The 13,609-nt window shown below is 36.2% G+C and overlaps 1 protein-coding gene across 14 annotated transcripts in view; it reads left to right on the top strand.

The window, feature by feature from the left end:
- Positions 1 to 13,609, top strand: part of DMD (dystrophin) — a 2,616,526-nt gene that overhangs the window by 1,993,926 nt on the left and 608,991 nt on the right. For all 14 annotated transcript variants that reach the window (XM_063804906.1, XM_063804905.1, XM_063804907.1 and 11 more), the window contains one exon: positions 11,859 to 11,976. In XM_063804906.1, the coding sequence (XP_063660976.1) occupies positions 11,859 to 11,976 (118 nt within the window). The remainder of the gene's footprint in view (positions 1 to 11,858; positions 11,977 to 13,609) is intronic.

The raw sequence follows: 13,609 nt of genomic DNA, 5'->3' as shown, positions 1-13,609 counted from the left end.
GAGTTTTTTTTAACTCCCCAAAATATCAACAAATTGAAACATTACTACAAAGAAATAGAGAAATAAATTTCACTGACTGTCTTATTGTTTTTTAAGTTTGAATAGCTAATAATGATTTCTTAAACAGCTATCATATTTTTTATTTTTAAAGCTAGCCAAATGATCAGTGATTTTTATAATACTGATAAATACTGCTTAGAAAAGGAACATGTGTTCTAGCAATTTCCACACATTTCTGATTCTAATTACTTGTTTCTTTTTGTTTTATTTTTATATTTTTAAGTTTTGTGAGTACCTAGCAGGTGTATGTATTTATTTGGTACTTGAGATGTTTTGATACAGGCATGCAATGTGTAGTAAGCACATCATGTAAAATGGGGTATTCAACCCCTCAAGCATTTATTCTTTATGTTCCAAACAATCCAATTATACTCTTTTAATTACTTTAAAATGTACAATTAAATCATTATTGGTTATAGTCCCCCTGTTGTGCTATCAAATAGTAGGTCTTACTCATTCTTTCTAACTAATTTTTTGTACCCAGTAACTATACCTACACCACCCCCACCTCCCCACGACCCTTCCCATCCTCAGGTAACTATCCTTCTACTCTCTATGTCCATGAGTTCAATTGTTTTGAATTTTAAATCCCACAAATAAGTGAGAACATGCAATGTTTGTCTTTCTGTGTCTGATTTATTTCACCTAGCATAATGACCTCCATTTCCAACAATGTTGTTGCAGATGACAGAATCTCATTCTTTTTTGTGGCTGAATAGTATTCCATTGTGCATAGGTACCACATGTTCTTTGTCCATTCATCTACTGATGGACACTTAGGTTGCTTCCAAATCTTGGCTATTGTGAATAGTGCTGCAATAAACATGGGAGTGCAGATATCTCTTCAATATACTGATTTATTTTCTTTTGGGTATATACCCAGCAGCGGGAATGCTATATTATATGGTAGCTCTATTTTTAGTTTTTTGAGGAACCTCCAAACGGTTCTCCATAGTGGTTGTGCTAATTTACATTTCCACCAACAGTATACAAGGGTTCCTTTTTCTTCACATACTTGTCAACATTGGTTATTGCCTGTCTTTTGGATATAAGCCATTTTAACGGGAGTGAGGTAATATGTCATTGTAATTTTGATTTTCATTTCTCTGGTTATCAATGATTCAGTGATGTTGAGCACCTTTTCATATGCTTGTTTCCATTTGTATGTGTTCTTGATCTGCCACAAGTCTCTAATTACTTGTTTCTTGTACCACTGTTTCCCTTCATTGCAGTCAGTGATTTGGTCAATCAACACTTTTTACGTATGGGTATCTGTTAACTGTATTTCTAGGAATGGACCAAGAATTGAGAAATTTATCCCAACCAGAAAGAACAAAATCTATGGAGGCACAGGATTACTGAAAGCTTTGCTCCTATAGCCTCAGTTTTTTTCTGCAAGTTCGCTGCTTCCCAGTTGTCCTTGTGATAAAATTCAAAACCTCAAACTGATTTTTAAAAAGCCAACTATATACTGCTTCTACTATGTCTACCTAAACTTATTTGCCATTATTTGTAAAGAATTCCAGGCTCTAACCAGCCCGTTTGAGGCTTTATTTTACGTTCATGCCTTTGTTCATGTCTGTCTTTCCCTTATAATGCTCTTCTCATTCTCTAGCCAAATCTGCCAAAGTTCAGCTGTAGTGCCATACTTGATATGAAGTCTTTGCTGAGAATTCCCATATGTGGTCATTTCCTTCACTGATGTGTTTCAATAGTTGTTGCCATTATTATTTTTTTTTATATACTGTTGCTGGATACTTTGTCGCAGATCCAATCTCTAACCTGTTGTTCTACCCTAGGAGGTTGACCAATATGGCAGTAGCATTGGGCTTGCTTGTCTGTTGGCTTGGTCCTTGTGTTGGGAGGCATCAGCAGATCAATGGATGAGAGGAGAGTGAGTCGAGGGATGGCTAGGTTCCTTTACTCACAGCCCCAGCTCCTGTCAAGAGGTCTTGTCCCTGCAGCCACTTCTCAGATTCTACTAACTATACCCTCCGCTTAGCCTTTCAGGCCTTGAGGAGGAAAGCCTCCTCATCCCACTTTGAATGAACTATTTATTGCAAGAACCATGACTGATTCAGAATATAATCTGTCCTTGAATGAAATAGTTAATTTCCCCTTTTGTATTCTCATTTCATATCCCTGTCCCTTTATTCATTCCTATATTATATCATACTATCATATAGCTACTTTATATTATACTATGACATAAGTACCTTGTAAGTATATCATGCTATATTATAGTTCTTAAGTGTGTGGGCTTTGGGGCCAACTTACCTATGTTAGAAGTTCTGCCACTTATTACCATGTGATCCTAGACAAATTGTTTAACTTCTTTTTCATTCATTTTCTTTACTAGTAAAATAGGGGCAATATTAGTACCCACCTCACAGAGTAATATGATAATTACATTGACTGATAGTTTTTATTTAAAACTTTTATTGTTCTTACTATGAAATGGGAAATGTTCTAAACACCTTACAAATATTAACTCTATTAATTCTCATAATGAATCTGAGAGGTAGAGACTCAGTATCTCCATTTCACAGTGCTGGAAATGATACAGACAGCATTTAAGTAACATACTGAAAATAGTAAACCGAATAGGTGGCAGCCAGTATGCAAATTGGGAAAGCCTGACTCCAGAGTTCATTCTTTTAACTAGTATGCTGTGATAGACTCTTTTGGCATATGGTATGCACTCAATAAACAACTATTGTTGTTGTTGTTGTTAGCATTACTTCCCATTGTATTATTACACAAAAAATAATTGTTTATGAGTATTTTTTTGCTAGATTATAAGTTCCTTGAAAAAAGAAGACAAGTTTTATTTGTCTATGTGTACTAGCTGAGTGCTTGGCAAATAGTTGCAGTTTAGTAAATGTTTCTAAAACAAATTATTAGTTGTTTCTTACGTATTTCCCAAGTCTATCCTAGCCTTGGAAACAACTAATACTTAGCTAAACCTAGAAATGTCATTTGAGATTTCAGCAGCCATCATTGTTGATGAAGCCACAGGTTCTCCTTTTTATCTCCAATTTCTTCCTCAGATGATTCACCACTTTCTTTGTAGTTTCCCTACTTCATTTTTCCTATAGTGACTTTTGTTCTCCAATAACCATTAATAGTGATGACAGTCCCACCTTGGAACCACTTCTAACTGTCCTGTTCAGCTTTTCCTGAGGCCAGATTTCCCCCTAAATACATTTTTTAGCTTCATAACTGCTCCTTCCAGAAATTTGAAATGCATTCTCAGGAATTAAGCAAGAGGCATTTGATTGCCATCATTTAATTTGTGTTTAAATGTGTTCTTCCCATCAACAATTAACCAGTGCTTCAGCCAAGATACATAACTTTTATTCTCCACTAACCTTAGGGTTGAGGTCACAATCAGGTACGTAATCTGTAGAGCCCAGTGAAAAATGAAAACGCAGGGCCCTTGATTAAAAAAAAATTATTAAGAATTTCAAGATGGCAACAGTAGAGCATGTAACCAAGTATGAATCCCTTCTAATGCAGATCCTTGTGTAACTAACTGCACAAGTTATACGTTCAAGAAGCTGGTCCTGGTTGAGGTCTCTGTCTACCTAGGGCACTTCTCACTCAGAGAGGTGGAATAATCTTAACTTTCTGTCTTCCATCGTCTGAAAACTTGCCCCAAAGTTCCTTTTGCCATCTCTTGCAGCAAACCTAGTTGTTGTTATCTGTTAAGGATTCCTGGTGGCTTGCTTTAGTTTCCTACAGTTCTTGAGCTGCATGTGTTGAATGGAACTCCACCATTACCATGTAACACATCTGAATACTCTTATTTTCCTCCAGTTAAATTCTGCGCTCCTTGGAAATAATGGTCATGCACCCTGCCTTAGTGATTTCTAAATAGAAGTAGTATGTAAAAATACATATTTACTTGAATTGCATCTTAAGAGGCCAGCCCATGGGAGGCATGAAGAAACCTATGTTACTAATTAATATTCAGTAATTGACAGTTACACATTCAGGTAGTAGTGTCATGGAACCATCACGTTACATGGACCTGAAGAGTTGATGAGAGGTTTAGGGTCTAGGAGGACAAAAGTGAGTGTATTAGTCAGGGCCTGAGGTTATATGTACCCAGACAGGATAAAATGGGACAATATTTTATTAGTGGAAATATCTATGTGAAAGAAAAGAAGGAGGAAGCCAGGGAAGGTGCAAGAGATGTTAGATCAAGATGCAATTCTGACTCTGCAAGGAAGAGAGAGGGAGAGAAGGCTAGGTAGAAGCATCCCAGTGTGCGGTCTAGTGGAAGGAAATTTTGGCAAAGCTGTTGGGAAGTCATTGAGGCAGAGCCAGGCAAAGAAGTCCCATGTCTCCCAAGGAAGGCTCTCTGCCTTAGTATTCCCACCACACCCAGTCATTGGTGAGGAGCAGTCTGTGAGAAGCTTGGCTTTGGTGCAGTGCAATCATGGATTTCAAAATGCAGTAACAGGAGTCCTCAGTCAGTTAAGACCCAATAATAGAAGGCCTGCATATTCTCATGGTGGCCACTTGGGTATGAGGAGCAGTGGTGTTTAAAACTGTTTTGTATAATTTAAATAAAGAAAAGCTGAGGACTACTTAAGCTTGATTCCTTCAGAAGACAGTCTTTGGCCTTTATATTTCATGTGATATCTTTGCCATATGCTCTGATAACTCTCCATGTTTCCCCTACCATAATACCTCAGGTTATTGCAATTGTTTTTTTATTGCCTGTCATCACTACTAGTTTGTTTTCTCTTTGAGAACAGGAATTATTTTCTCCTTCACTGCTACAGCCCCTGCACCTAGCTCAATGAGTGACACAACAGAAGCACTTAAAAAATTGCTATAACTCAAATTTGGGGGATATTCTACAAAATACCTGGCCTCTGTTGGTCAAAACTGTAAGTGTTATAAAGTTCAAAGAAAGGCAAATAACTATTTCAACTTAAAAAAGACTAAGGAGATACGACAACTAAAAGCAATGCGTGAGTCTGGACCAGACCAGGAAATAAAAATATAGCTATAAAGTTCATTAATGGGGTAATTGTCATACTCTGAATATAGAGTATGGATAAGATTATGGTACTAAAGCCACGCTAAATTTCCTGACTTTGAAACTGAGCTGAGGTTATTTAAGAGAATGTCTTTGCTATTAAGAAATAAAACCTAAAGTATTTAAGGGTAAAGGGGCATGATATCTGCAAATTATTCTCAAATGATTCAGAAAAAAATATATATATATAAAACATTACATATACAGTTATATATCTATACACACAGAGAGAATGATAAAATGATAAATAATTAAAAATAATGTGGCAAAATGTTAACAAATGGTGAATCTGGGCAAGGGTTACCTGGGAGTTCTTTATCTTGCAAATATTCTGCAAGCTTGAAATTATATAAAAATAAAATGCATCTTATAAAGTATTTATTCAGTGAATAAAGAACAAAAAAGGATAACTGCAGTTAGAAGATATTTATGAAGTTGGTTATGAAGATTCTTAAGAAGTTACCAATGGAGGTGCTAGTAGAACATTCAAAAAAGAAGTAGGGAAGGTTGACCAAGTAGGAAAATATCAATATCCAAGCCAGTATAAAATGGAAATGAGAAGTGAGGAAGTAAGTGGAAGACAATGAGGATGGTTTTCGATTTGGCCACTCTATTTGGAGAGGCAGCCGAATGCAAGAATAGAAGCCAGAAGAAGATGCTCAGTGAGATGGTTGAAAGCTAGATAGAGTACAGCATCCTCACCAGTAAAACCCTTTCGGTAACTAGAAAGGCTACAATTTAGTACCTTCCTGACTTCTATGCTTATTTTCTTCAGTACATAAAATGGTTCCATAAACTCTTTTACCTTCTGAATTCTTTATATTAATTTTTTGAAGTTGTAAATAAAATAGCATCAGTTCTACATTGTTACATTTCAGCTTAATTCATATTTATTTACTGAAAATGGGAACATTTGAAAAATCATCATGGGCATTTATGCTATGTAGATTGTTGATTTTTATAGAAAAATATAAAAATATGACCAGTTTGATTTTTAAAGTCTTTTCTTAGACATGTAAATACTAAGCATTCAACTCAACATATAGAGTTTTTATTTGAGTATTATTTAGGTGGAATTCTATTTTAATGAATACAATAAAAAATTGTAATTTTGTCTAAAAGCCGAAAATGCCCTAGTTATAATATGTATGATTTCACTGTTTAACTTCCTATTTCATAGGGTTGCTATTTATAACCACTTTACTCAACTCTGGGGGAACTTAGTGAGATTAAAGACTTCTGATTCACTTTGTATTTGAAGAATTTTTTTTCCTCCATCTTTGCTCAGCTAGTGGAATCCATGATGAATTCTCATCTCCAAGGGGTAAGCAGTTTTTAGTAAAGCCCAGTAGCTGACTTATGACTCCTTAGAAATAGCATTGATTCCTTCCTTCTCCTGTGTTTTGTTTCTTCTAGAATGATAGAATCCATGTAGACACGATCCATTATCATGCTTAGGTACTGGTAAGCATGTAATGATTTTAGTTTTGTTCGCTTCAGTTATTTGTGTCACAAATATCTGGGATCATATCAGAGAAATAAATAAGCACAATTAGCATTCTACTTGTTTGTTATGACTAAAGCTAGGTTGAGGAAACAGAAAAGGACCAGAGGTCATATGAGGATGAAGATAATACTAGGAACAGCATGTTTGGGAGAGTAACATCTGGTAGGGGTAGCAGATTGGGGGCAGAGAAAAGAATTTTGTAGATGGATATTTTGGAGGCAAGTAGTTTGAGTAATGATTAGATCTAAGGTGTTTTCTCATCTGTTGGTGGCTCGAAGGAATAGAGGTGAAGGTCAGTTTATTTGAGAAGTTCTGGAATTATAAAACTAAGTTGAAGTCAAAGAAAGTATAGTAGCAAATAAATAGAATACCTTTAAAAGGAAACCAAATGAAAAATAATCGTTACTCTCACCATATGCTTGTGTTCTTATTAGCAAGAAATTCTTTTAACCACTGTTTTTATAATATCTTAATGAAAAAATACTGAAGCGTATGCCATATTAAATCCCTCTCTTTATTTCTAGAAAGGGAATCAGAGAAGAAAATTCCCATTCTGCTATACTAAAAGACCACTAAGTAAAGAGCCTATTAGTGTATGATAAATCCCATAGCAATATACATTATCATTTTACAGCTTCTTTGTTGAAATGAATGTTTGTATGTGTTGACCATAGAGTGGGATAAAAAGTTGAAATTTTGTTTTGAAATATTTTAGAAATGCATAGTTGTACTGCAGTTGTGAACCTCCTTAGATTTTTAAGGAGGCTGCTTCAAAGGATGTCATTAATAATCTTCTCAGGTGCTTACAAAGCATGTGTCTGTCAGCAGAATTAGAGAATCACCCAACTAGAGAACAGGTTTCACAATACCCTGAGACCTATTTTGTTCATTAGAGAGGAAAATGGCTTGTTTTGAGTCTAAGTTGACATGCTTGCTAATTTCAGCAATAAAAGCTGTTCATTGTGGTCAGGTTTAATTTAGAGCCTGGTAAGGTTCAGATTAAAGTTGATCAACTTACTTTTACAACATACTTCTTAAATGAACTTTGAAATCTTAAAAGAAGGAAAAAAGTATAGCAAACAGTGAATAATGTATCTAAAACTGAGAAGCAAAAAAAATCTGGTTATTTGAGAGTGAATTAAAAGAAGAACAACCCAATAAAGATAATCTTTGTTATATAAAAATTTCCAAGTATCGAAAAGCACGATTTTTCATATAAGTTACACACTATACCGAATATATTTGTCCACTGCCACATGCATAGTGCCTAGAATAGTGCCTAGTGCTGAAAAATATTTATTAAAATGAATGGATTAGTAAATGAATTTATGTATTTTGTCAGCCCTGTGTATTTAAAGTTCTTTGTTAACTTTGAGGTGAAAATTTGATTTCATCTGAGGTTTCTGGGTAAGTCCGTTTTAAAAATTCTATTGAACATATTCAAACATTTTAGGGTAGGCAATTCCAAAGCAACCTTTCAGCTTCCCATGTCACAGATGACCAGAGTTTCACATTCTAACACTGGAAAACATCTTATTTCATAAAATCTATCTGCTACTATATGGTTCCTACTTTAAAATTTGTTCAGTACTCTCCAACTGACTTATGCCACTTACTGCAATAGCTGTCTTTGGCAATTTGTTCCATATTTCAAACACTCTTTTGTATAAAGAAACCATAAAAGTTAGAAACCTGAAAATTGGATTTTTCTTCTGAGCAATCACAGCTTACAAATGTGGAAAATTTGTTAAAAGTTAGCCCCTCCAATTTTTCAATACAGAGAGGAGAAAGTGCCTAAAGTAGATGTACAATGTTTGGAAAAGTTTTTTGCATTATTTTACTATTACCAAAAGCAATTGAGTTTAAATCACAAAGCCTGTCTCCCTACCTCTTCACAGAAGAAACACTACAGAATGATCAAAATTTGGCCTTTCCAAAACCAAAAATCATTAGAAAATCAGCAGGAGTCAAAGTACAGAGTAGATAACTAAGTTTCATATAAGTTTCAGATACATTACTCTCTACCACTTTCATCTCTTCATCTTCATTGGCCTCATGTGGTAGAACATCATATTTAAAATTATACAAACTTGCTGGCTTGTTTACTAGTGTGGTTATTATAAGAAAAAAATGAGAAAATATAGATAAAACATCTGTCACATATTGCTTATAAACTAACAGTAAATATTACTTGTATTTTCCCCAATTAAAATAAAATTTACTGAGTTTTAGAACCAGAGCTAGTCAGATGCCTTTTTTTCATAAATTTCTTCATAAATATCTCTGAGATTTTGGTCCTTAAATCTAGAGAGACTAAGATGACAGAGAAAATAGACACTGAAGAAAGGGAAGAATATCTTAATGATTTACATTACTACCTATAAATTAAAAATTGTTGACTTTATTATATTTGTATTTTTATTTAAAATAGTGCTATATTAAAGTCATTTATAATACAGGGGAATAGGAATACTAACCTGTAATCTGATGCTCTCCAAACTTGCCTAAATCATAAAAGTTAATTAGATAATTTATTTAAAATGCAAGATTTGCAGCCCTTTCCACTACATATTCATTAGTTCTGGAGTGAGGCAAAAAGGTTTGGTGATTCTTATGGACAGGCAGCTTAGGAGAAAAGCTGATTTAGCTTGTCTACTTCACCTTTTCATTTGACAGGTGAGAAATCTCAGGGGTACAATGAAGTTAAATAAGTAATGTCTCTTAAATCGGTTCTGTGCTTTTTCTGTTTTTAAAATAAATATACCTTAATTTTGACGTCACACAGAATGATATTATAAGTATAAATAGTTATCTATCTTTTAAATACATTGTCGTAATTCAGAATAACATTTCTTACTCAAGGCATTCAGACAGTGGTTTAAGTAATCCGAGGTACTCTGGAATGTCTCCATTTGAGCCTTTAAATAAAGAAGAAAATCTATAGTCAAGATTTTCTTTTCTTTTTTTTTTTTTTTAATTTGTATCTTTTTTTTTCTTTCTTTCTTTCTTTTTTTATTATACTTTAAGTTTTAGGGTACATGTGCACATTGTGCAGGTTAGTTACATATGTATACATGTGCCATGCTGGTGCACTGCACCCACTAACTCGTCATCTAGCATTAGGTATATCTCCCAATGCTATCCCTCCCCCCTCCCCCCTCCCCACCGCAGTCCCCAGAGTGTGATATTCCCCTTCCTGTGTCCATGTGATCTCATTGTTCAATTCCCACCTATGAGTGAGAATATGCGGTGTTTGGTTTTTTGTTCTTGCGATAGTTTACTGAGAATGATGGTTTCCAGTTTCATCCATGTCCCTACAAAGGACATGAACTCATCATTTTTTATGGCTGCATAGTATTCCATGGTGTATATGTGCCACATTTTCTTAATCCAGTCTATCATTGTTGGACATTTGGGTTGGTTCCAAGTCTTTGCTATTGTGAATAATGCCGCAATAAACATACGTGTGCCTGTGTCTTTATAGCAGCATGATTTATAGTCCTTTGGGTATATACCCAGTAATGGGATGGCTGGGTCAAATGGTATTTCTAGTTCTAGATCCCTGAGGAATCGCCACACTGACTTCCACAATGGTTGAACTAGTTTACAGTCCCACCAACAGTGTAAAAGTGTTCCTATTTCTCCACATCCTCTCCAGCACCTGTTGTTTCCTGACTTTTTAATGATTGCCATTCTAACTGGTGTGAGATGGTATCTCATAGTGGTTTTGATTTGCATTTCTCTGATGGCCAGTGATGATGAGCATTTTTTCATGTGTTTTTTGGCTGCATAAATGTCTTCTTTTGAGAAGTGTCTGTTCATGTCCTTTGCCCACTTTTTGATGGGGTTGTTTGTTTTTTTCTTGTAAATTTGTTTGAGTTCATTGTAGATTCTGGATATTAGCCCTTTGTCAGATGAGTAGGTTGCGAAAATTTTCTCCCATGTTGTAGGTTGCCTGTTCACTCTGATGGTAGTTTCTTTTGCTGTGCAGAAGCTCTTTAGTTTCATTAGATCCCATTTGTCAATTTTGGCTTTTGTTGCCATTGCTTTTGGTGTTTTGGACATGAAGTCCTTGCCCACGCCTATGTCCTGAATGGTAATGCCTAGGTTTTCTTCTAGGGTTTTTATGGTTTTAGGTCTAACGTTTAAATCTTTAATCCATCTTGAATTGATTTTTGTATAAGGTGTAAGGAAGGGATCCAGTTTCAGCTTTCTACATATGGCTAGCCAGTTTTCCCAGCACCATTTATTAAATAGGGAATCCTTTCCCCATTGCTTGTTTTTCTCAGGTTTGTCAAAGATCAGATAGTTGTAGGTAAGCGGCGTTATTTCTGAGGGCTCTGTTCTGTTCCATTGATCTATATCTCTGTTTTGGTACCAGTACCATGCTGTTTTGGTTACTGTAGCCTTGTAGTATAGTTTGAAGTCAGGTAGTGTGATGCCTCCAGCTTTGTTCCTTTGGCTTAGGATTGACTTGGCGATGCGGGCTCTTTTTTGGTTCCATATGAACTTTAAAGTAGTTTTTTCCAATTCTGTGAAGAAAGTCATTGGTAGCTTGATGGGGATGGCATTGAATCTGTAAATTACCTTGGGCAGTATGGCCATTTTCACAATATTGATTCTTCCTACCCATGAGCATGGAATGTTCTTCCATTTGTTTGTATCCTCTTTTATTTCCTTGAGCAGTGGTTTGTAGTTCTCCTTGAAGAGGTCCTTCACATCCCTTGTAAGTTGGATTCCTAGGTATTTTATTCTCTTTGAAGCAATTGTGAATGGGAGTTCACTCAAAAAAAGGCAGGGGTTGCAATCCTAGTCTCTGATAAAACAGACTTTAAACCAACAAAGATCAAAAGAGACAAAGAAGGCCATTACATAATGGTAAAGGGATCAATTCAACAAGAGGAGCTAACTATCCTAAATATATATGCACCCAATACAGGAGCACCCAGATTCATAAAGCAAGTCCTGAGTGACCTACAAAGAGACTTAGACTCCCACACATTAATAATGGGAGACTTTAACACCCCACTGTCAAGATTTTCATTTGAAATATTTTTGATATCTAAGAATGAAACATATTTCCTGTTAAATTGTTTTCTATAAACCCTTATACAGTAACATCTTTTTTATTTCTAAAAGTGTTTTGGCTGGTCTCACAATTGTACTTTACTTTGTATTATGTAAAAGGAATACACAACGCTGAAGAACCCCGATACTAAGGGATATTTGTTCTTACAGGCAACAATGCAGGATTTGGAACAGAGGCGTCCCCAGTTGGAAGAACTCATTACTGCTGCCCAAAATTTGAAAAACAAGACCAGCAATCAAGAGGCTAGAACAATCATTACGGATCGAAGTAAGTTTTTTAACAAGCATGGGACACTCAAAGCAAGATGCATGACAAGTTTCAATAAAAACTTAAGTTCATATATCCCCCTCACATTTATAAAAATAATGTGAAATAATTGTAAATGATAACAATTGTGCTGAGATTTTCAGTCCATAATGTTACCTTTTAATAAATGAATGTAATTCCATTGAATAGAAGAAATACATTTTTAAATCAATTCAGGGCTTATATAGTTGCAAAGCATGCATTGATGGGTGTGGTGACCACAGTGTGGCAGAACATTTGTGGCAGAACATTTGTTCTTTAGTTGTCATCTGGGCTGGCATCCATGGAGATGCCAGTCTCTCCCTCATATCCTTGGCTGTTGGTCCAAGCAGGCAGTGGCTTCTTCCTGGGCCATCTTTCATTCCCATCTGCAGTGACTTTCAGATCTGGATATCTCTCCGCTACTTTGATGCCCCCATTTTGTAATATCAAAAATCATCGTACTGTACCTTATGCCATAGTAGGGTGGGCAGGAACTTTGGTAAGACCCATCTGACTAGACGCTGTGCATATTCTTTTCTTCTGACATACACTCCTATCCATTTAATGGGGAGAGTGATTCGCAGTGATTGTGTGTTGTGTCAGTGAGTTTCCATGGGGTCAGGAAGAGTGACAGACGAAGGAGTAGGGGAAACTCGCCACCCGGTTTCCCTCAGAGATTCTCCTCAGAAATGAGGTCCAGGTCAGCTCTGCTTTCAGGTTCTCTCAGATCTCTCTCGGTTTCCTCACTTCTCTCTACCTTCCTTCCCTCCAGGGACACACATTGGTATTGAATTTTCTTGCTTCCTCTGCAATATCCCCTCATTTTCCTTCCCACAACCCGAAGGATCCTTTGTAGTGCAGGAAGGAGGAAAACCTTTCAGCCATCTTTTTTTTTCTCTTTGAAATCTTTTGTCTTTTACCAGGCTTAGACTTTTCAAACTCGGAAACCATGAGAGTCTATGTCTTCATAATTTATATTCTGCTATGTTAACCCTTCCCTAAGGAAATGACTAGTTGTCAATATGTTGGGGAAAGTGAAAGAGTAACCAGAGTAAAAGGTTAATATTTTAAAATATTATTAGTCATACTTCCACATATTGGGTAAGTACTTATTGATAATAGCTAGTATTTATTCAGTACCTCATAAGCATTAGATGGTGTGTGCACATGTGTGTGTTTCTGTGTGTTTCTGTGTGTGTGCACAAAATCTTTACAGAATCTTGTGAGCTATATTTTATAATCCCCATTTTATAGATGAGAAAACAGGTTCCAAGAACAGTTACTCGGCCAGGCGCGGTGGCTCACGCCTGTAATCCCAGCACTTTGGGAGGCCGAGGCGGGCGGATCACGAGGTCAGGAGATCGAGACCATCCTGGCTAACACGGTGAAACCCCGTCTCTACTAAAAATACAAAAAAAAAATAGCCCGGCGTGGTGGCGGGCGCCTGTAGTCCCAGCTACTTGGGAGGCTGAGGCAGGAGAATGGCGTGAACCCGGGAGGCGGAGCCTGCAGTGAGCCGAGATTGCGCCACTGCGCTCCAGCCTGGGCGACAGAGTGAGACTCCGTCTCAAAAGAAAAAAAAAAGAAAAAGAACAGTTACTCAAATTGCTGA

This window comes from Pan troglodytes, chromosome X, assembly GCF_028858775.2.
Source record: "Pan troglodytes isolate AG18354 chromosome X, NHGRI_mPanTro3-v2.0_pri, whole genome shotgun sequence".
NCBI lineage: Eukaryota > Metazoa > Chordata > Mammalia > Primates > Hominidae > Pan > Pan troglodytes.
The sequence above is the reverse complement of the archived record's forward strand: the minus strand, read 5'-3'. Positions and strand labels throughout refer to the sequence as shown.